At 44.7% G+C, this 23,607-nt stretch overlaps 1 protein-coding gene across 1 annotated transcript in view; it reads right to left on the bottom strand.

Moving 5' to 3' along the window:
• RRN3 (RNA polymerase I transcription factor RRN3) overlaps positions 1-23,607 on the bottom strand; it is a 600,941-nt gene that overhangs the window by 69,663 nt on the left and 507,671 nt on the right. Inside the window, exon 15 of the mRNA XM_089657080.1 lies at positions 6,180-6,288. Coding sequence (XP_089513206.1) covers positions 6,180-6,288 — 109 coding nt within the window. The remainder of the gene's footprint in view (positions 1-6,179; positions 6,289-23,607) is intronic.

The raw sequence follows: 23,607 nt of genomic DNA, 5'->3' as shown, positions 1-23,607 counted from the left end.
CCGCAGACTGCCCCCGGCCTGCCTTGCGGGACGCAGCCCACCTGCAACCCTCCTTCCGGGACGCAGACCACCCGCAGCCCTCCTTGCGGGACGCAGACCACCCGCAGCCCTCCTTGCGGGACGCAGACCACCCACAGCCCTCCTTGTGGGACGCAGACCACCCACAGCCCTCCTTGCGGGACGCAGACCACCCACAGCCCCCCTTGCGGGACACAGACCTCCTGGCCAGGTTCCAGACCATGCTGCAGCAGGAGCTTCACACTGCTACCTCCAGACTGGCGAATCATCTCACCAAGAAAATTCGTGAGTTGGGCAGCCGCACTGATGTTCTTGAAGATAAGATGGATGCCGCGGCTACGGTGATCGAAAATCATGAACAAGACCTTACAGATCTGAGAAGAGAGCTTGACGGGGCTCTCTTGTGTCTGGAAGATTTTGAGAATAGGTCCCGTTGGGGTAATCTTTGCCTGAATGGCCTGCCCGAAGCCATCGTCGACCTCACGTCCACCGCTACTGTGCTTTTTCAAGAGATGGATCCGACGATACTGATAGACCGTTTGGTGTTCGATCGCATTCATCAGGCCCTGGGTCCGAGGAGGTCTGAGGGTCCTCCCAGGGACATCATTATTAAATTCACCTATTACCGTACGAAAGAATCGCTCCTTTGCTCTGCGCGAGACAAGCAAGATCTTCACTTTCAGGGTCATCCGTACCAGCTGTTCGCGGATCTGGCACCATCCACCATACAGAAACGTCGACAGATGAAACCCTTCACGTCAGTCCTCCTGAACTGTCACATCAAGTACCAATGGGGCTTTCCATTTAAGCTCACGTTCACGTACCAAGGTCAGAGCCATGTTGTCCACAATCTGGAAGAGGCCAAGTCGACCCTGAAGGCGATACACCTTCTACCCTCGCGGGATACCTCCGACAGCCCAGTGCGGCCCTCTGGATCCCATCCTCCATCTCAGCTGGGGCGTATATGGGAGAAATTTGACAGCCGTAAACGGAGCCTCCCTAATACCCCTCCATTGTCCGGATCCTCCCTCTCCAATCCAGGTTGAGTACGGTTGGATGGGTAAGATTTTTCGTTTCCAGATGGCTTGACCCATTGACCTGACTTTCCGCGCTTCTGATGGTGCGGAGACCTTGAATGGCCCTTGTAGGGCGAATTTTTTGTAAGTTTTTTGTAAGTTGCGTGTTTTTAGTCTTACAGTTTGAAATATTCTGCTATGCAACACTGGTCTATATTGATGATGATCTTCATCCCTGCCGGCTCCTCGCGGTCCAATTTTGAGTTACATTTTTTTTATTGTGTTTCCGCTACTGTTATTGTTATACAAGGATTTTGGTTATGTGGATCCCTGACTAACGCCAGCTCCTGGGTTTTTTTTTTTTTACTTTTTGGGGGGAGGGGGGTGTTATTGGGCCTTCCTGGCTCATGGCCCTATGCCTTATACGATTGGTGCGATTGGTTTTTGATCTTACGGGACCGTGACCTGGGAATGCCTCATTTCTAGTATGCTGATATGTCTGTGTACCTGTTCACATTTTCTCTTTATCTTACGGTGTCATGTTATGCATTCCTTACGATAATGTGCTTGACGTCCTTTTACCTGTTATGTTCCCCCCCCCCCTCTTTTTTTTTCCCTCCTTTTCCTTCCCCTTCTCTTCCCCTCCCCATGCAGGTTCATTTTGTATTATGTTGTCTATGACGCACCCATGTGCCTGGTGGTAGAGCCACCCCCTATGTGTGTCCTTGCAGTTGGGACACAATTTCCACTGATTGTGGTTTCGTTACACTATCTTGGAGTGTACATTTTCTTCTTCTGTATCTTGTTACTTTTCGGTTTCTTTTTTCTCTTTTCTCACGGATCCAGGGCGGCCCAGGGTAAGGTTGCATTTGAGGATTGCACTGTTATTCCTAGCGTACTTTGACAGCTGAATTCCTTTGACTCAGTATGGCTTTAAAACCTTTGAAGATTTTTTCTCAAAATATCCATGGTTTCAGTTCTCCGACCAAACGTTCTAAAGTGTTCCATCATCTTAAGTCCCAGGACGTGGACGTAGTCTGTCTGCAGGAGACAAGGTTTTCTCAATCCTCCGCGCCACCTCTCTCACCATTATCCAACCTTTTTCTCTGCTTTGGCCCTTGAGAAGCATAGGGGCGTGGTAATTGCTTTTAGACGCAATCTGCTGTTTACTTGCAACCTGGAAATAGCTGATCCCACCGGCAGGTATTTGCTCCTCTGGGGAACCCTTTGGTACCAGGAGGTGACCCTGGTGGGTTATTACACGCCAAATAGATTTCAACATAAATTTTTTTCTCACTTGTTGAAGGAGAGTTCGCACCACCAACGTGGTATTCTCATATTGCTGGGCGATTCAAATGTTGCTCTTAATTCATCTGTCGATCGCCGTTAGCCGACGGAAGGGACCCCTAGCCACGACCTCTCTCAGGAATCTATATTGCGTGATACGCTGCAAGCTTATGTATTGGTAGACGTCTGGCGGGAAATGCATCTTACGTCACGGGAATACGTCGGCCCCACACTTGAGCTTTTGTAGGATAGATCACGTTCTCATTTCCTTCCAACATTTATCTTTAATTCAAAAGATTGTCATCTCGACCTCACCCTGATCTGGTCATGACCCATTGTTCTTTTCACTATGTCTTTCTGGCATGGCTCAGCCCTCTTTTTTGTGGAGACTCAACGAATCCCTGCTAACCAATCGGGCTTCTTGCTCCCAGGTTCTTTCGCACATTCAGTCCTATTTTATGGACAATGTGGGTTCTGTATCCTCGGCTGTCACTCTGTGGGAGGCTCACAAAGCCACCATTAGGGGTCATTTGATTCAGATCGCCTCGTCCAGGAAATGGGCCAGAGAGAGGAGGATGTTGGAATTGACCTCGAGATTGGCCATGGTGGACGCTACTTGGAAAGCCTGCCTGACTACAGCCAACAGGAAAACTCGGGATGTGGTGGCTGCTGAACTTGATCTTCTCTCCACTACACGTGCTGAGAAGGCATTACATTGGGCCGGACACAGGTTTTATACAAGCGCCAATAAACCAGGGCCAATGTTGGCCAAGAAACTTAATTCGTTTGGTCGCACGCATAAACCATTCAACTCCAAATGAGGGGCGGTGGGCCTTACCTCGGACCCTGTGAAGATTACACATAGATTTGTGGATTTTCTGTCCTCTCTATACCAAAAACCGAACACCTTTGTCAATGAACATGCTGATAGTTTTTTCGCTGAGCTGCACCTAACTTCTTTATCCATTGCAACCCAAGGTGCCCTGAATGCAGATATTTCTGAATCTGAACTCTACCAAGCCATCAAATCTTTGAAGGCCTCCAAGGCTCCAGGCACAGATGGGTTGTCTGGGCTTTACTATAAAAAATTTGCCACCGTTCTGGTTCCTCACTTGACGGCCTTTTTTAATTCCTTGAAGCAGGGTTCACGGCTTTCTATGGAGTCTCTTAAGGCGCACATTACTATGATCCCTAAGAAAACTGAAGATGCTTTTGAACCGCAAGGTTTTAGACTGATCTCGCTGCTAAATGTGGACTTGAAGATTTTGGGAAAGATTCTGAGCACCCGAATTAACAAGTATCTACTTTCCCTTATTCATCGAGATCAGGTTGGCTTCATTCCGAGACGACAAGCTGCTGATAACATCTGTAAAGTCATCCATCTCATTCATATTTTACATCGTCGCAGGATACCAGGGTTCCTTTTATCCCTGGACATCTATAAAGCGTTCGATTCACTTTCTTGGGAATATTTGACATATACGCTATCTAGATGGGGGTTTGGTGACGCATTTCTGGCATGGCTCTCAGCTTTATATTCATCTCCCTCGGCCTCTGTTAAATATGCAGGTTTTTTTTCCTCATCCTTCCCTATTTTCAGGGGCATGAGACAGAGATGCCCATTATCACCTGCTCTTTTTGTTCTCGATCTTGAACCTTTGGCTGCAGCCATTCGAATCACCCGGATATTTCTGATGTCCCCTATGCCGGCACGCAATATAAGGCCAACTTTTATGCGGATGATGCCCTTTTGGTTTTAACCAATCCTCTCATCACTCTCCCCAACCTCCAGGTCATATTGGACCGTTTTTCGACTATGTCTGGCCTTAGCATCAATTTGTCTAAAACCATAGCATTGAATATTACGCTCCCTGCGACCTGGTTGAATAGTTGCAGACACAATTTCCCTATCGTTGGGCATCCCATTCTCTGGCTTATCTTGGCGTCACACTTACTTCCTCCTACTCTACTTTATTTTCAGCTAATTATTACCCCTTATTGCGCTCTGTTACTTCCCTGTTTCACTCTTGGCAGTTTCCTTCTTTATCTTGGATTGGCCAGATACATGCTGTCAAGATGACTATCTTGCCGAAGATCCTGTACTTTTTCCGCACTCTTCCTATTCAGGTCCCTGCGTTTTTTCTTCGTGTACTACAAAGCCGGATTCTCCATTTTATTTGGGCTCATAAATGTCCCAGAGTGCCTAGAGCCACTCTATATACTCAGAGATTACAGGGAGGTTTAGGAGTTCCACACATTTCTAGGTGTTACTTGGAGGCTCAGATTTCCCAGTTGTTTATGCTCCATGCCACGACAGATATCCCGTTATGGGTACTCTTGGAATTACCCAACTGTGCTCCGCTTTCCTTAACTGCATTGCTTTGGCTCCCGCCTAAGTTACGCCCTCCGGACTTGAGCCCTATCATGCTTCACAGTTTACGAACCTGGGATTCTGTAAAATATTCAGGTAATTTGATTTCATCATTTCTACCTCTTTTGCCGATCAAGCATAATCCTTTATTTCCGCCAGGCCTAGAACATCCCCCTTCTTTCTCTTGGTGGACCTCCCATGGCTTTGTTATTGTACATGATTTTCTGAACACTCATACGTTTCCTTCATGGGAGTCTCTTCAAGAATCAAGGGGGGTCCCGTTACAGGAACATTATTGGTATTTGCAATTGTGCCACTGGGTCCTATCCCTCCACTGTACTTCTACATACCCTTACCGCAAAACATCCTTTGAACACGTTTGTCAGCACTCCCCAGGGTCCCCTGGTCTCATTTCTGTAATTTATGCCTCCCTTAACAGTAGGTCCTCCTCACCACCCATGTCTTATGTCTCTCAATAGGATCGAGATCTGGGTAGCTCGATTGCAACCGAGGATTAGCGTAGGGCCTGGGGGATGGTGGCAAAATGTTCATTTAATACAGTCACTCTTGAGGCAGCCTACAAAGTTCTCCTGCGGTGGTACTGGGTCCCGGCATGGATTGCTCACTTTAATCCAACTGGCGGAGATAGCTGTTTCTGGAACTGTGGTCTACGCGGGGACGTCTTACACATTTGGTGGTCGTGCCCGCGATTGACAGGCTTCTAGTCTAGGGTTTTTGGTTTGCTACAAACGCTATTTCACATTACGGTCCATAGGGATTCAAGGGTGGCCCTTCTGCACTGCCCAATTTTGGGTCTGTCTAGATCTCAGCAGAAATTGGCATCCTACCCATTTATTTCGGCCAAACGTGCCATAGCTCAAGCTTGGAGAACTATAGGGTTTTACCATCTCCCAACCTGCAAATGTACATGAATCCTTACTGTTCTAAGCTCCCTATAAGGCTGCTTCCACACTGATGTGCTGTGGTTTACCTGCACCTCAGGTGCAGCGCAGTGCATCTGCGACTTTCCTGGGTTATCTGCGCTTTGCCATAAGACTTCTCTTATATTCTGCAGGTGTGGTGCACTTTCTGAAAGTAAACCAAAACTCCTGCATTCAGGAGTTTTGGTGCGCTTTCAGATAGTACACCAAACCTACAGGAAATAGAAGTCTGTGGCTGAGAGCACCAAACCCGCAGGAAAGCTACAGGTACACTACATTGCACCCACGGTGTGGGTAAACCGCAGCCCATCAGCGTAAAAGCAGCTCTATAATATTATACCCAGTGTATTGCTTCACACTGACATGAAGATCTCTTCTTTCTTGTTACTGGCAAAAACGGTGCATCCCTACTTTTGAGCATGCAATTTTTTTTTATTTTGTCTTCTGATTGAACTAGATGGACTTGTGTCTTTTTTTAACCTTATTACTATTCATTTTCTTTTAGGCAAAATATATACCCAGAGACAAGATGCAAGGTGTACTCACCTAGTAATGGCAGCAAAAAAATTAACCACTGTGGGAAGGCATATCTTTAGTGGGTTGAGCTGACACATAACAATTCGTTCAAAGTTCAGAGCTTCCAGGTATGCCAAACCTTTCCAAATCAAAAACAGAAAGAATAGCATGTTAAGCTTCATGTTCTAGACTTGGCATATATAGTAAAAACAACCTCAATTAAACTGATAATTGCAACAGATGATCATACATACTAGTGAAGAAAACATCAGCTTCATCATCATACTGTAATCCAGTAGAGATGCATTGAGATGTCCTACCTCCTACTGACACCAAGCAAAACTGACCTTACTCATTATGTATAGGAAGTGTAGCTACTAGAAGATGATGTACCCTTTTGGCCTAATGTTCATTTTTCTAGAAGCAAAACATATTCCCAGAGGTATTCTGCCCTCCCCAGTGAATGCTAGGAAAAATAATATTGTCAAAGGAAATTTTTTCATTTTCTTTTGACAAAATAATTTTTCCCAGCATTCACTGTCTGGACAGTTTTTTCAACTGCCAGGCTCTACTTTACACCAAGAAATTCTTGTAAAGTTGTCTAGCTTTTTTTCTCTACTCCATAAATGAATAAATATTTTTACTATAAGGTGCATGTGTTTTCCCCATGCCACCAAAGGCTTTGAAAATGTTACAACCATATGGAAATATGAAATAAGTTTAAGCACGAAAAGCAGACTTTATCTTTCCACAGCTGGGATATTTATTTCTACCAAAACTTAATGACTATGATTAAATAAAAATGTATTAACCTTTGTCTTGTGTTAGGGTCATCACTGACCTGTTTTTAGGCTTTAAATGCATAAAATAACCATATAAATTTGTTTATTGCATCAAGGCTTTCTGACTGTCAGGAACCTCTATTTCAACAAAATAAAAAAATTGTTTTCACTACATTATAAAATGCTCAAGTTGAAATTATGACTCTTGTGCTGTTAGGGTTGGTTTCGACCCAGTTATAAAAATAAGATTATAAAGCAATAATTAGAGCCAAAACTGAAATCATAAGTTCACTGTCAACCAGCACATTGACAGCCAGCTCCTCTCCCAATCATGTGAGCTTTAGGGGATTCTCATTTTGCCTTGTTTTCCAGTATACCTGCACAAAAACAAAACAAACAAAGACGGGCATGTCCAGACATGTGAGGCCAATTCAGTATAGAATTGGTGACTTGCAGAGTGCACATCTCCAATTTGTAGCATGCAAAAATGAGAAGATTTTCATTGAGCCAAGTTCTGGATAATATTTTCATGGATAAGGAAGCCTAACAAGGTAACCAAGAGATGAGAAACAAATTGGATGATAGATAATTGTTTTTAGTGTATTTTACAGCTGATTTAAGACACGGGTCAAAACCGACCCATTAACATAAGAGATGGTAACAGGAAACTAACACAAGAGGACGGTTAAGGTGGTTGTAAAGGCTTCAGGTTTTTTTTTTTTTTTTACCTTAATGCATTCTCTACATTAGGTAAAACAAACTTTATTGTGCAGCTCCCCCTAAGTACTTTACTGAGCCCGATCTCGATCCAGTAATGTACCCTCTACTGTCTCGCCCTCCTCACTGGACCAAGTTAAAGCAGTCATTGTCTCCTGCTGCTGTCAATCAAATCCAGTGGTGAAGGCGCATGGGTGGGGCCAAGCTGCACTGTGTATGTCAAGAGACACACACAGCACAGCTCAGGATTGAGTCTGCACATATGTAACCATAGGAAGCTATGGTGTGCACCAGCGGGGAACTCCAGAAGAGGAGTATCGGAGCTGCTCTGTGCAAAACCATTGCACAGAGCAGGTAAGTATAGCATTTTTAAGAACCTTTATAATCACTTTAAATACATTATTTCATAGTGAAAAATAAAAACATCAAAAATCTCCATTTATGCACAATCCCAGTGAAGCCTCCTCAATTTCTAAACTTTATCATTATCACCTTAAGGTGGTTGTAAGGGCAGGTATTTTTTTTTACCTGTATGCATTCTATGCATGAAGGTAAAAAAACCTTCTGAGTGCAGCTTGTATTTTTCTTCTGTGAACACACTGGTCACATAACAGGCGTACACAAAGCCAAGGAGCAGGAAAAGAATATATGCAGGGGATTAGACAATGAACAATGGAGGGTCAGTATGCGGTATACAGTGGAGGGTCAGTGGGCCAATGAGCGTTTATACAGTGGAACACAGTGGGCGTTATACAGTGGAGGGTCAGTGTGTGGTATACAGTGGAAGGTCAAAGTGTGGTACACAGTGGAAGGTCAATGCGCGTTGTACAGTGGAGGACAGTGTGTAGTGTGCAGTGTGCGTTATACAGTGGAGGACAGATTGCGTTGTACAGTGTACATAATACAGTGGAGGACAGCATACATTGTACAGTGGAAGAGTGTGTCATACAGTGGAGGACAGCGTGCGTCATACAGTGGAGTTTAGTGTGCTGTATACAGTGGACAGTGTGCACTATGCAGTAGAGGGTCAGTGTGCGTTACACAGTGGAAGGTCAAAGTGCGTTATACAGTGGAGGACAGTGTGCGTTATACAGTGGAGGGTCAGTGTGTGGTACAGTGAAGGGTCAGTGTGCATTATACAGTGGAGTTTAGTGTATTGTATAAAGTGGATGATGCTGTGCGGTATACAGAGGAGGGTCAGCGTGCGGTATAGAAGGGAGCACAGTGTGCGTTATACAGTGGAAGGTCAAAGTGTGTAATAAAGTGGAGGACAATGCATTACACAGTGGAAGGTCAGGGCACGGTACAGTGGAGGACAGTGTGCGTTATACAGTGGAGGGTCACTATGCGATATAAAGTGGAGGACAGTGTGCATGATACAATAGAGGGTCAGTGTGGGGGACAGTGTGCGGTATACAGTGGAGGGTCAGTGTATGGTATACAGTGAAGGACAGTGTTTGGCAGGGTTGCCCCAATTTTATTATTATATTATTGTCATATAATTTATGTAGTTTAATATTATGAAGCTTTATGGACATCTCTTACTGGGTTTATTTAGAAAGTGAAACCATTTATATATTTTAGACAAACTGTCGCTCAATAATTTTTCATTTTCTGCCACGAATGGCAGACTGCAAACTTTGCTCTGCAAAAATATCCAGACAAGGTTCAAAAACTGTGCTTATAATACTAGTAATCTCATAAAAAAAACTCAAAATGAAACACAAAAGTGAACACGGAGAATTTACAGCTGTCTTCAAACTAGCTTTTCTTTCCATGCAACCAACACCTAAACTTCAAATGCGATGGACATCCCACTGAGGAAGCCACGTGACCCTGTGGCGTTACATGCAGGGGAGGGGCTTGGTGAAGTCACAACACTCACGGCCAGCAGACGGATTTGGGAACATGGAATGGAATTATGAGAACACTGTAAACAACTATATAGTACCGAATGAATGTAGATATGCTGCCTATATTTGGTAGAAATGCTTGAGACTTGGGCAATTTCCAAAAGTTCTGTCCATGTCCATGTGAAGTTCTGTCCAAAGTTCTGTCCATGTGATAATGCCAGCAATATGATAAAAGGAGTGGAAGATGCTGGACTTCAGAGTCTTTCATGTGTGGTCATATACAAAGCAGGTGGCTGTCACAGAGGGTATTTTATCACATTGTGGATGCTGTGGGAGTCGAGTGCAGAATAGTTGGCCACTTTAAATATTCAAACTTCTTTGCATATTCTCTGCTGCAGGAAGTGGGCCATTGGAGTATGTGTGATGAAACAAGAGCTGCCTTCAACTTTCACTGCAAATCAGTGGATACTCATGGAAAAGAAGATCAATATCTTGGATCCCTTTGGAGAAATGACTCGCTAAATGAGTTGTTCAGATTCTTTTGCCTCAGATGTACAGTCAGGTCCATAAATATTGGGACATTGACACAATTCTAATATTTTTGGCTCTATACACCACCACAATGGATTTGAAATGAAACAAAAAAGATGTGCTTTAACTGCAGACTGTCAGCTTTAATTTGAGGGTATTTACATCCAAACCAGGTGAACGGTGTAGGAATTACAACAGTTTGCATATGTGCCTCCCACTTGTTAAGGGACCAAAGTAATGGGACAGAATAATAATCATAAATCAAACTTTCACTTTTTAATACTTGGTTGCAAATCCTTTGCAGCCAATTATGTCTGGAACGCATAGACATCACCAGACGCTGGGTTTCATCCCTGGTGATGCTCTGCCAGACCTCTACTGCAACTGTCTTCAGTTCCTGCTTGTTCTTGGGGCATTTTCCCTTCAGTTTTGTCTTCAGCAAGTGAAATGCATGCTCAATCGGATTCAGGTCAGGTGATTGACTTGGACAGTACATAACATTCCACTTCTTTTCCTTAAAAAACTCTTTGGTTGCTTTTGCAGTATGCTTTGGGTCATTGTTCATCTGCACTGTGAAGCGGCGTCCAATGAGTTCTGAAGCATTTGGCTGAATATGAGCAGATAATATTGCCCGAAACACTTCAGAATTCATCCTGCTGCTTTTGTCAGCAGTCACATCATCAATAAATACAAGAGAACATGTTCCATTGGCAGCCATACATGCCCACGCCATGACACTACCACCACGCTTCACTGATGAGGTGGTATGCTTAGGATCATGAGCAGTTCCTTTCCTTCTCCATACTCTTCTCTTCCCATCACTCTGGTACAAGTTGATCTTGGTCTCATCTGTCCATAGGATGTTGTTCCAGAACTGTGAAGGCTTTTTTAGATGTTGTTTGGCAAACTCTAATCTGACCTTCCTGTTTTTGAGGCTCACCAATGGTTTACATCTTGTGGTGAACCCTCTGTATTCACTCTGGTGAAGTCTTCTCTTGATTGTTGACTTTGACACACATACACCTACCTCCTGGAGAGTGTTCTTGATCTGGCCAACTGTTGTGAAGGGTGTTTTCTTCACCAGGGAAAGAATTCTTCGGTCATCAACCACAGTTGTTTTCCGTGGTCTTCCGGGTCTTTTGGTGTTGCTGAGCTCACTGGTGCGTTCCCTCTTTTTAAGAACGTTCCAAACAGTTGTTTTGGCCACGCCTAATGTTTTTGCTATCTCTCTGATGGGTTTGTTTTGTTTTTTTCAGCCTAATGATGGCTTGCTTCACTGATAGTGACAGCTCTTTGGACCTCTGGACCTTTTATCTGCTCATTGTAATTGGGATAATGAGGGAATAACACACACCTGGCCATGGAACAGCTGAGAAGCCAATTGTCCCATTACTTTTGGGCCCTTAACAAGTGGGAGACACATATGCAAACTGTTGTAATTCCTACACCGTTCACCTGATTTGGATGTAAATATCCTCAAATTAAAACTGACAGTCGGCAGTTAAAGCACATCTTGTTCGTTTCATTTCAAATCCATTGTGGTGGTGTATAGAGCCAAAAATGTTAGAATTGTGTCGATGTCCCAATATTTATGGACCTGACTGTAATTCTTGCAGTCGTGCTACAGAGACTTATCAAAAGAAGTGGATGAGGACCACAGTGTTAAAATGATGAAGAACATGTTCCTTGGTGCTCTGCAGAAATATTTCTCTGGCACGGAGCAAAACCCACTTTACTGTATCACTACCTTACTCGATGCAAGGTAAAATGATAAATTTCTGCTATATTAACCACTTCCTGTCCTCCTGCTCACATTTTACTGCGGATGGGAAGCAGTTACAGGCACAGCGACGCTGTGGCATCACGCATCGCTGTGGCTGTACCGAGCTGCCTGCTCGAGTGGGCGCCCCCCCACGAATGCGGATCCTGGTGATCACATCACATGACCTCAATGTTAACAAAGCTGTTATGAATCAATCTGATTCAGAACAGCTTTGCTTTTCTTCCTGGTGAGCTGTGATTTGCCTCAGTTCTTTCATGGTACATGGGCCAATCACAGCACCCTGTACCATGTGATTAGCTTTAGCCAATCACAGATCACTACTATTTTGAACTGTGACAAACGTAACCCATTCATGACAGTTCAAAGCAAGCATTGCATTGCTGGAGCAATAATCTTTTTGCTCCTGCAATGAAAACTGTAAAAAAATCCCTAATCATCCCCTAGAGTAGTACAATGTTACTATGGTAACATTGAACTACTCAGGCAAAAGTATTTTTAAAAACAAATAGTAAAAAAAAGGTAAAATAACATTAAAAAAATTTAAATATTGAGAAACTTTAAAAATATTAAAACTTATTCTTTTTTTCTAAATTACTAGCCACCTGCCCACAATGTGCGGGCGAGCAGCAGCTCTGGGCCAAACCAACGTACCCTTATGTCACTTTCTATTTTGAGGCATGTGCCCCCCCCGTCGGTCTAGCGAGAGAAGAGAGAACACCACACTGAGTAAAAACACTACACTTTACACACTTACGTTAGATGAGCACATTCAACACTTTGATCGCCCCTATTAACACGTTGATCACCCTGTCACCCAGCCAGTGCCATTATTACAGTGTCAGTATATTTTTCACTGATCACTGTATTACTGCCACTAGCGATATCAGATAGCGTCAGGGTCAGTTAGTGCCAATCCCAGCCAGGGTCAGCTAGCGTTAGATTGCCCACACACTATCTCACTCAAGCTATAGGTCGCTGATCACCGCCATTACTAGTATAGTGTTTGTATGGATAAATATATTGATTACAAACAGAACTATACTAGTGCCTTCTTAGTATAGTGTCCCAAAAAAGGCAGTGTTAGCAGGATCAGCCCCGTGTCTGCCAGCACTAGTCTTTAGTCCCTCCACTGTTTTTCACAGTTTTGCATCAATCAATTGTGGGCCAAAGCAATTTATTCGCACAACCAGGGCTTTTTTTTTGTGAGAACATGGGGGAACAGAGTTCCGGCACCTCCAGCACTGAATGTATGGCAAGGGAGGCTGGAGGGTCTATTGATGCTGACTGCTGGGGGATCTATTGTCACTGGAGGGGATCTCCATTTGCATGGTGGTCTATTGTTGCTGTGGAGGTCTATTGTTGCTGGGAGAACAATTGTTGCCAGAAGGGATCTATTGTTGAGGGAGAATCTACTGTTGCTTGCTGATGGGAGATCTGTTGTTGCTGGGGTGGGATTTTGTTGTGGGAGTTGATTGTTGGTGTCAGGAATGGACTCACCGCTGGTGATGCTGGGGCTCATCTGCTGTGTGGGCTGCAGTACCGGTGCTTGCCAGCGGATGCTTTCAGCAGCCAGGATCTCACTCCTGCAATCAAGCCATCACCTGAGGCTGGTTGCAGGAGGTGTATTTAAGCAGGACCAGGCCTGCAATCAGCGCCTTGGTGTTGTTTTTCATGAGCCCCTGTACCTGGTCCTGTCGTCTGCCTGCCTGTTTCCTCTGCTTGACTCTGACACTGATTGAACTCCGCCTGCACCGACCCCGGCTATTCCTGACCTTTCTCCTCCCTGCTCCGTTTGTACCTTGTCTGCCCGATTGTTCCTGACCCGGCCTGCCTGACCACTCTACCTCTCCAGCCTGACTATGCCTGTCTGTGTTCCTGAACATACTGACATTAGATGGAGGTTTGGTTTTGTTTGTACTGTGCGTTGTATACTTGTGTAGTTCCTAATAAATTATATTCTTATTACATCACTCCTGAAGCCTGCCATTCCCTGTGTTAGTCCACACACCTCTGGTCATACTTGGATCCCTGACATAACACCAAGGACAATCCTGACCAGAAGTGGCTGCACAGGGAAGCCATCTTGGCTTGTTGTTGGGGAATGATGCATCTGGAGGAGGTTTTGTACTTGTCTCTGCTAACAATAGAGGACAGAGAGTACTGCTATCAGATTCTGAAGGAGTGGGCCAGGGATCAGCTGCTAGAGTGTATGCGGGTTGCTCATTCACTAGTAGATCAGGGCACGGTGTTTTCTGAGGTCCAGCCATTGATCCAGACTTGTGCTGAGTTAGCTCTGTCCAGTACCCCTGAAAGCAGGGATGACTTTTCTCTGCCATTTAGTGCAGATCAAGTAGAGTCACTGGTATGGTTGTTGAAGGATGATCCAGATTGCTTCTTTGAGCATTATTCAGCTTGTCCACCACATGTGCTTGTGGATTGTATAAACGCAGTGCAGTCTTTGGTCAGCCAGGCTACGTGTAAGCTAAGCTTTGTTCAACCGGTACTACAGACATGGTCAGATTTGTTACATCCAGCCTCAGTCAGCTTGCAAAAATCCAGTCCTGCTTCTAATCCATTTTTTCAAAGCTCTATTCCTGCATTCCCGACAGCACCCCCAGTTCCAGCCCAGTATACCCTGCTATCAACCACATGTCAGTACCCTGTTCCCACTCACTTCACCTATCCTGCCTTTAACCCTGTAAAGAAGCCCTCTTTAGCAACTGCTCCCTCCTCTGTTCCATCCTCCAGCTCTTCTCTGTCTTCAGCTGCTCCCTCCGTTTACAGACCTGCATCTACTTGCAGTGCTTTAGTAACTAAACCCAAGAAGAAATGAAAATTCTTTCCAACCAGTACCATCCTGCCAGTATCCAAATCAGTCAGCCTGCCGTCTGAGAATCCGCCTTCTGTTATCCCGCCTGATGCCCTGATCCCTGATGACCCAGTGTTCGCTACCCAGCCCGATGGTCCTACCCGGCCCGATGGTCCTACCCGGAGCGATGACCCTACCCGGCCCGAAGACCCTATCCGGCCTGATGACCCGATGCCCGCTATCCAGCCTGATGCCCTGGTGCCCGTGGTCCAGCCTGACGCCCCAGTGCCCGCGGTCCATCCAGATGACCCGGTGCCCGCTGTCCTGCCAGATGACCCGGTGCCCGCTGTCCTGCCAGATGACCCGGTGCCCGTTGTCCTGCCAGATGACCCGATGCCCTGCCAGATGACCCGATGCCCGCTGTCGAGCCAGATGACCCGATGCCTGATGACCTGGTGCCCGCTGTCTTGCCAGATGACCCGGTGCCCGCTGTCCTGCCAGATAACCCGGTGCCCGCTGTCCTGCCAGATGACCCGGTGCCTGATGACCCGGTGCCCGCTGTCCTGCCAGATGACCCGATGCCCGCTGTCCTGCCAGATGACCCGGTGCCCGCTGTCCTGCCAGATGACCCGGTGCCTGATGACTCAGTGCCCGCTGTCCTGCCAGATGACCCAATGCCTGATGACCCAGTGCCCGCTGTCCTGCCAGATGACCCGGCACCCGCTGTCCTGCCAGATGACCCAATGCCTGATGACCCGGTGCCCACTGCCCTGCCAGATGACCTGGTACCCACTGTCCTGCCAGGTGGCCCGATGCCTGTCGGGCCAGGTGACCCGGTGCCCGCTGTCATGCCAGGTGACCCGGTGCCCACTGTCGAGCCAGATGACCCGCTGCCCTGCCAGATGACCCGGTGCCCACTGTCGAGCCAGATGACCTGGTGCCCGCTACCCAGTCTGATGACCCGGTGCCCGCTGCCCAGCCTGATGTGCCTCCGCTCGCTGCCCAGCCTGATGTGCCTCCGCTCGCTGCCCAGCCTGATGTGCCTCTGCTCGCTGCCCAGCCTGATGTGCCAGCCCAATTCCCAGCCTGCTTCTGGAAATCCTGTGTCCAGCAACCTGCCTTCCTGCGGTCTCCTGCAAAAAGATAAGTCTACCAGCAGGAAACCCAGTGGGATATCCAGCCAGTCACCTGACCCAGGCGGTGGAACATTTTGGCCATTAGGGAATGTTTGGAGCGACCTGAGACCACTCCCTGAGGGGGGAAGGGGGTACTGTCAGGAATGGACTCACCGCTGGTGGTGCTGGGGCTCATCTGCCGTGTGGGTTGCAGTACTGGTGCTTGCCAGCAGGTGCTTTCAGCAGCCAGGATCTCACTCCTGCAATCAAGCCATCACATGAGGCTGATTGCAGGAGGTGTATTTAAGCAGGACCAGGCCTGCAATCAGCGCCTTGGTGTTGTTTCCCATGAGCCCCTGTACCTGGTCCTGTCATCTGCCTGCCTCCTCTGCTTGACTCCGACACTGATCGAACTCCGCCTGCACCGACCCCAGCTATTCCTGACCTTTCTCCTGACTGCTCCATTTGTACCTTGTCTGCCTGATTGTCCGTGACCCGGCCTGCCTGACCACTCTACCTCTCCAGCCTGACTACGCCTGTCTGTGTTCCTGAACATACTGACATTAGTTGGAGGTTTGGTTTTGTTTGTACTGTGCGTTGTATACTCATGTAGTTCCTAATAAATTATATTCTTATTACATCACTCCTGAAGCCTGCCATTCCCTGTGTCAGTCCACACACCTCTGGTCATACTTGGATCCCTGACAGTTGGTGAGGGAATCTATTGTTAGTGGGGGGACTATTGTTGCTGGCTGAAGGGGATCTATTTTACTGCATTACTTGTTATTAACAAATTATCATACAAAATAATACTTGCTCTGTATTCTCTAAAAGGTGTGGTACTGGGAGGTTGGTAGGGGGTGGAACCAAGGGACGATGCTCGGAGGTGGGTAGGGGGGTGGAAACAAGTGGTGACTCAGAAGGGGAGAGTTCCTGCACCTATTCTCTAAAAAAAAAGGTCTGCGCACAACAATACATCGCTGCCCACCCAAATTCAGCTCTTCCCAGACAATTCCTGTGGAAACCTATCACTGTTTCCGAATTTAAAACTATTTTTGGGCCTAACCCTCAACATGGGCATTACAAAAAAGAATGACTTGCAGTCATATTGGTCCACAAAACCCGATTCATCATATGCCCATGTTCTCTGCTGTTACATATATGCTCAATAAGGACCAGCAACATACTGGTAGGTAGCTGGGCTTTGGGTGGTTATACCAGGATGATAACTGCAGCTACAGGCATCATCCTGGTATCTTTTTGTCAGCTGGTGTTCAGTTTCTATGAAAAAGCAATCCTAGCAGCTAATTAGCCGCTGGATTGCTTTTACAAGCAGTGGAAGGGACGTCCCCCTCTGCCGCCTTCCTTGGGCTCTCCCGTTCCACCAGGGAACCTGAGAATGCAGCAGTCAGTTCCGCTAGCTGACCGCAGAGCTGATTGGAGACTGGAATGGCTCCAATCATGTCTATGGTCTAAGAAACCAGACGCTACGAGCATTTCATCATTTAGGTTTCGGTGGATATAAACAGCACCATTTTTAAATTGGGAAAGCATCTGGTCACATCGATCTAGGTGTGATCAGATGCATTAAGGGCAGAGGAGAGATTTAGAGTCTAATAGAGCCCAGATTTCTCAGAAAAGTGTACCTGTCACTGCCTATTACTATCACAGGGGATATTTACATTCAATGTGATAACAATAAAAGTGATAAAAAAAAATGAAAGGGACAGTGTAAAAAAAAAAAGCGAAATAAATAATAAAAAAATTCACCCCAGACCCCATCTCCGTGCATGCGAGCAAAGGCAAACGCAAGCGTTGGTTCCATGCTGATATGTAAACAGAGATTGCACCATGTGAGGTATCACCGTGAACGTTAGATTGAGTACAGCAACTCTAGACCTCCTGTGTAAATCTAAAATGGTAACCTGTAAAGGATTTAAAAAATTTACGTAGTCTGTCGCCATTGCATGGGCATGTGCAATTTTAAAGCATGTCCTGCTTGGTAAATCTATACATGGCGTAAAATCAATCATCTTTTAGATTTTATCAAACAATTGGGCAATAGATTGTGTTTTTGTGCATTAAAATTTTAAAAAAAAAGTGTATTTTTTCCAAAAAATTTGCACTTGATCACTGCGCAAATACTGTGACACAAAGTGCAACACACACCGTATTATTCTCTAGGGCAGGGCTCGACAAATCCCAGACTTTTGTCAGCCTATTCACTGTTGGCACCAGATGTAAGCAGCGTGAACAAGCAAGGGCCTCGTCTAGCAGCTTTTCATCTGCCACCCCACTGCACTCCATGTCGCATGATGGTTTGATCTAGCCAGACCAAATGCACGGCTGGACTTGAATAGGAAGTTTCCTGACTCTACAGGCTCCAGAAAGACAAGCGGGATGAACTAAATTCATGTGCCCCAGGTGCTGGATTGAAAGGGGCGCCACTGCCAGAAATCCCTGAACAGAGTGAGAGTCTTCTGGCCATGCCAGCCCTGCACCAACCTCACCACCTCTCCCCCAGGGCCCTGCTTCTCCTCCCCATCACTTGTAACTGACCTGCTGCAGTGTTACTGATGCCTTCTCCTGGGCTAGTGGGGCTTCCACAGTGTCACCAAGAACCAGTGTAGCTACACTGTGTTCTGGAGGACGTCTTGGAGCTCTACCAGCAGAGCAATGCGGACGCCCTACAGAACCAGAAGTATTCTACTGCCCTGTCATCTGCCCCAAGGACCGCTGGTCGAACACTGCCTGATGCAGTCTAAAATCCCATGTGCTACCAGTGTCTGGAGGAGGGCCGGCACCACAACTACAAGGTTAAGGCTCCAGGGGGCATGTGGAAGCTGCACAAGGTGCGGGGGGGGGGGGGTATGGGGAATGGAGATGCTGCACAAGGTGGTGGGGGTGCACAAGGCGGGCAGAGGGAATCTGCACAAGATGGGGGGAGAAGGACAAGGTGAGGGGATGTCAGGGGATGCACAAGATGAGGGGGAGGATGGGAAAGTTGCAGAAGGTGAGAGGGGAAGGAGTTGCACAAGGTGGGGTGGGGTATGGGAGGACAAGGTGGGGTGCACAAGGTAAAGGGGTGAGAGGAAGACAGGCAGCTTTTCCTCAGGTTTTGTTCCTTCCTCTTCCACAATGGCCCTGAAGTGATGCACTGGATGCTACAGGGGGCCCAGCCAGTACAGTCAATGTCAGCTAAGTGAGACCCAACAATAACAGCTGTATGATCATATGGCCCACCTGTGTGCTCCCTTTGCCCCCAAACTTAGTCTACAGTCTCTGACTATCCCTCATATATTGCTCATGCATATCATGGGTATATCATTTAAGTAACAATTTTGTGTAAAAAAAAAAAAAAAATCCAAAAATTTGTTGCAAAAAATAAAATCTTCCATGGACTCAACATGCCTCTCAGCAAATTCCTTGGGCTGTTTACTTTGCAAAAAGGGGTCATTTGGGGGGCGTTTGTAGTGCCCTGGCATTTTTAGCACCTCAAGAAATGTGATACGCAGTCAGAAAGCTGTGTAAATCCCAGTACCCAATACCATAGTTTGTAGACGCTATAACTTTCACACAAACCAATTAATATACACGTATGGGTTTTTTTTTTTTTACCAAAGACATGTAGCAGAATACATTTTGGCATAAATTTATGACTAATTTTGAGTTTATTGAATATTTTTTATAACCAATCGTAGAAAATATTGTATATTTTCAAAATTTTCATTTATTTTCCGTTTATATCACAAAAAAGAAAAAACCCAGTAGTGATCAAATACCACCAAAAAAAAGATCTATTAGTATGAAAAAAGGACATAAAATTTGTTTGAGTACAATGTTGCATGATCAATTACCAGTTGAAATAGCGCAGTGCTGAATAGCAAGAAATGACCTGGTCAGGAAGGGGGAAAACCTGGTTTTAAGTGGTTAAATTCATTATTATACACGATTTATATAGCGCCAACAGTTTGCTCAGCGCTTTACAATATAACAGGAGACAATACAGCAACAATACAGTTCAATATAAGAGGGATTTGAGGGCCCTGGTCCTTGGAGCTTACAATCTAGGAGGAAGAGGCTAGTGATACAAAAGGTAGTAACTGTGGTGGATGGACTGGTTGGAAGAGTCGAAGATTCCAGTATTAGCTGAGGGCAGGATAGGCTTCCCTGAGGAGATAGGTTTTCAGAGATCGCCTAAAAGTGAGCAGAGTAGGCAATAGTCTGATAAATTGGGTTAGAGAGTTCCAGAGGATGGGGGAAACTCTGGAGAAGTCCTGGAGACGAGCATGGGGGGATTAAACAGGGGAGCTAGAGAGTAGGAGGTCTTGTGAGGAGCGGAGAGTACAGTTTGGGTGATATTTAGAGACAAGATCTGTGATGTAATTTGGGGCAGAGTTATAAATGGCTTTATACGTTATTGTTAGTTAGTGTTTTGAATTTTATCCGTTGGGCAACGGGAAGCCAGTGGAGGGATTGGCAGTGAGGGATGGCAGATACAGAACGGTTAGTAAGGTGAATGAGTCTGGCAGCAGCTTTCATGATAGACTGAAGAGGGGATAGCCTGCGATGAGGTAGGCCAATGAGGAAGGAGTTACAATAGTGAAGGCGAGATATAACAATTCATACAAATTAGCTTTAATTTGCTCCTAATAAAATAAAAAAATGTAAATGTTAGGCAGAGGTAATCTATTTAATTTAAATTTTAAAACATAAAAGACTACAGTCATTTTTCATTTATTTAGTTATTTGTTGATTTTTTAACTCTTAATAACACAGGCAGGATAGTATGCTGCTTGCTTATTCATCATTGTTTAACTTGTTTTCTTTTCTCTTCTATGTATAAAGATAGGTTCTTCTTGAATGCAGATGCTGACAGACAGGCCAAAGACATGTTCTTACTTGACCTGCAAAAAATATCTGAACAGGCAGCTACATCTGAGGTGCTTGAGAAACCAGCTGTTTCTCACACTGACCAGCCAGGTACCAGTCTGGACAGTGTTTTTCAAGAAATTACTTATTCATCTATCTCTGAGAGTAGTGCTCCCACAGTTGCTACCATACAACTAGAACCATATCTTGAAGGGGTCACTGTGCCTCGTTTGGACAAACCTCTTAGGTACTGGGCAGTTTATAAACTGCGATTTCCCACTCTGGGCCTAACGGCACAAAAATATCTTTCAGCTTCTTGCAGTAGTGTGGAAAGTGAGAGATTGTTCAGTGCAGCGTTACAAATTCTCACTGACACCAGAAACCGACTTCTACACATGCAGAGATTCTTCCGCTTCTTAAAAAGAACTTTCCATTTGCGTTTGAATTTGAAAAGTAATCAAAATTTATATAGACTGCATATTCATGTACATTTATTACTGCTAACAACATCCTTGAACATAATTATTTTTTCTGTGAAATGTGTTTCTTTTACAAATTTGTAAGAAGCACATAAAAATTTTAATATTTTTAGAAAGTCTTTTGAGGTACAGTTCTTGCTTCCCATGCTTAACCAGTTGCCGCCTGGCCTATAGCCAGATGGCGGCCGGGTGAACAGCTCGTCTCTCCGGGTGGACACCATATGGCGTCCCTCCAGGCAAGTGCATTGCACCTGCCCGCAGGGCTGCGCAGCAGCGCAATCTGTCACCGGCCGTGTACCTCGGACACAGCCGATGACAGATCTGTGTACCGGCCCCGTTTCCAGTACCATGTGACCTGCTGTGACCAATCACAGCAGGTCACATGACAGTTGTATACAATGGATGGCTTCTTTTCATGCCATCCATTGTATACAAGTGTGTCTAGCTGTGAATGGTCCCAGCGATCACATGCACAGGCTGGGCCAATCACAGCCGAGCTGTGTCATGTGATTAGCTATGGCCAAATCACAGCTAAGCACAAAAAAAAACCCCTGAATGAATCGATTTCATTCAGGTAAATGCTTGTTTATAGCAAGGAAAGTCTTTGCTATAAGCAAATTGTGTAAAAAAATAAATAAATAAATACTGATTACTTCCCCAAAGTAGTACAATGTTACTATGGTAACATTATACTACTTTGGTCATAGTGAAATATGAAAAAAAAAATCTTTAAAAAATGTAATAAAAAAATAAAAGATAAAAAAATATAATCAATTTTATTTTTTCGTACTGTCACCAGTCAGTGTCCCTGATCACAGCCACACCAGTTATATGATGATGCTGTACTGCACTGGTGAAAATCTTTTTTTTCATTTCTTCAATTCCGAAAAATGACAAAAAAATTACAACTTCAAAAAACTCGCCATGCCTGTTATGAAATACGTCGGACTGTCTACTTTGCAAAAAGGGGTCATTTGGGGGATATCTGTACTGTTCTGACATTCTTGGACCTCAAGAAATTAGATTGGCCATCAGTACTTCAGGATTGATCAATTTTCAGATATATCCCATAGTTTGTGAACTCTATAATTTTCCTACAGATTAAATAACACATCCTAATTTGGGTTATTTTCACCAAAGAAATGTAGTAGAATACAATTTGGCCTAAATTTATGAAGAACAATTATTTATTTGCAAACTTTTATAACAGAAACAAAGAAAAACTTGTTTTTTTCATAATTTTTGGTCTTTTTTGTTAATTTAGCAAAAAATAAAAACCCCAGCGGTGATTAAATACCACCAAAAGAAAGCTCTAGTTGTGTGAAGAAAATGATAAAATTTTAGTTTGAGTACAATGTTGTATGACCGCGCAATTGTCATTCAAAGTATGAGAGCGCTGAAACCTGAAAATTGACCTGGGCAGGAAGGGGGTAAAAGTGCCCTGTATGGAAGCGGTTAAACATGATTTAACTGACTATACTGCACTTGCTTGGTTGTGAACTTGTGATGTTTACATATTTATAATATTTAATAATTTAAACATGTTCTGTGAAATTTGAGTTTTCATAACTTCGTAACAAGCAAATAAAAATGTTTTCTTTGTTTCATAATATCTTTTGAGTTACAGTTCTTCATAATTATAAAGAAACTGTAATAATTTTTCATTAGTCTAAAAAAACTGTCACAACACAAAATAGTTATCAGTAATTGGTATTGGCAAAAGTATCGGTACTCATACTCTGTCTTAAAAAATGGTTATCGTGCATAACTATCGCACACGAAGGCGAATGCATACGTAAGCCGCACACGCATACAGTGATGAAAATAATTACTTGATCCCCTGCAGATTTTTTAAGTTTGCCCACTTACAAAGAAATAAAGGGTCTATAATATTTATCATAGGTGTATTTTAAACTATAGAGGCACAATTGTAGCAATTGTACGTACAAAGATGGATGCGGTCATCCATCTTGCTACAGATCCTCCATCTTGTATCATTCTCTCTCCCTCCAATCCCCCTCCCTCAGGAATGTGGTCTGTATGTATGCTGAGATCACATGAATCAGGCACAGCGGGATAGCTTCATGGTTATAAATCCCAATTAGCCTGGGCCCAGTATGTCTGTGAGACTCTTGCTTGGAGGTGATCGTAAAGCTATAAACCAGTCCTTCTCTGAACATGAGACATTCCGAGATAGCTGTAAAACAGACATCACATTTAAAACCCACGTTTCCATATAATTTCTTAAGATAGTAAATTACAATGAAACAAAGCATATATTCGGATAGCTCAGTTTAATGCGAGTCACCTGATATCTTATACCCCCAGTTAAAGTCTACAGGAGAGCAGAAAGCCATATAGTTCAAGCTGAAATAGTAAGGTATGGCATATTTGATAGCTGAACATTCAGGATATCATTCTGCATATTAATCTACTAGTGGCCAGGCTGCTACATGTACCTAGGGAAGGTTATTGACCATGGTATAACTTGGGAGGGATTTGGTCATAGCCTGAGTT

This window comes from Staurois parvus, unplaced genomic scaffold (assembly GCF_062004578.1).
Source record: "Staurois parvus isolate SC_StPar_1 unplaced genomic scaffold, SC_StPar_1.0 ptg000962l, whole genome shotgun sequence".
NCBI classification, from domain to species: domain Eukaryota; kingdom Metazoa; phylum Chordata; class Amphibia; order Anura; family Ranidae; genus Staurois; species Staurois parvus.
This window is presented reverse-complemented; position numbering and strand designations above follow the sequence as displayed.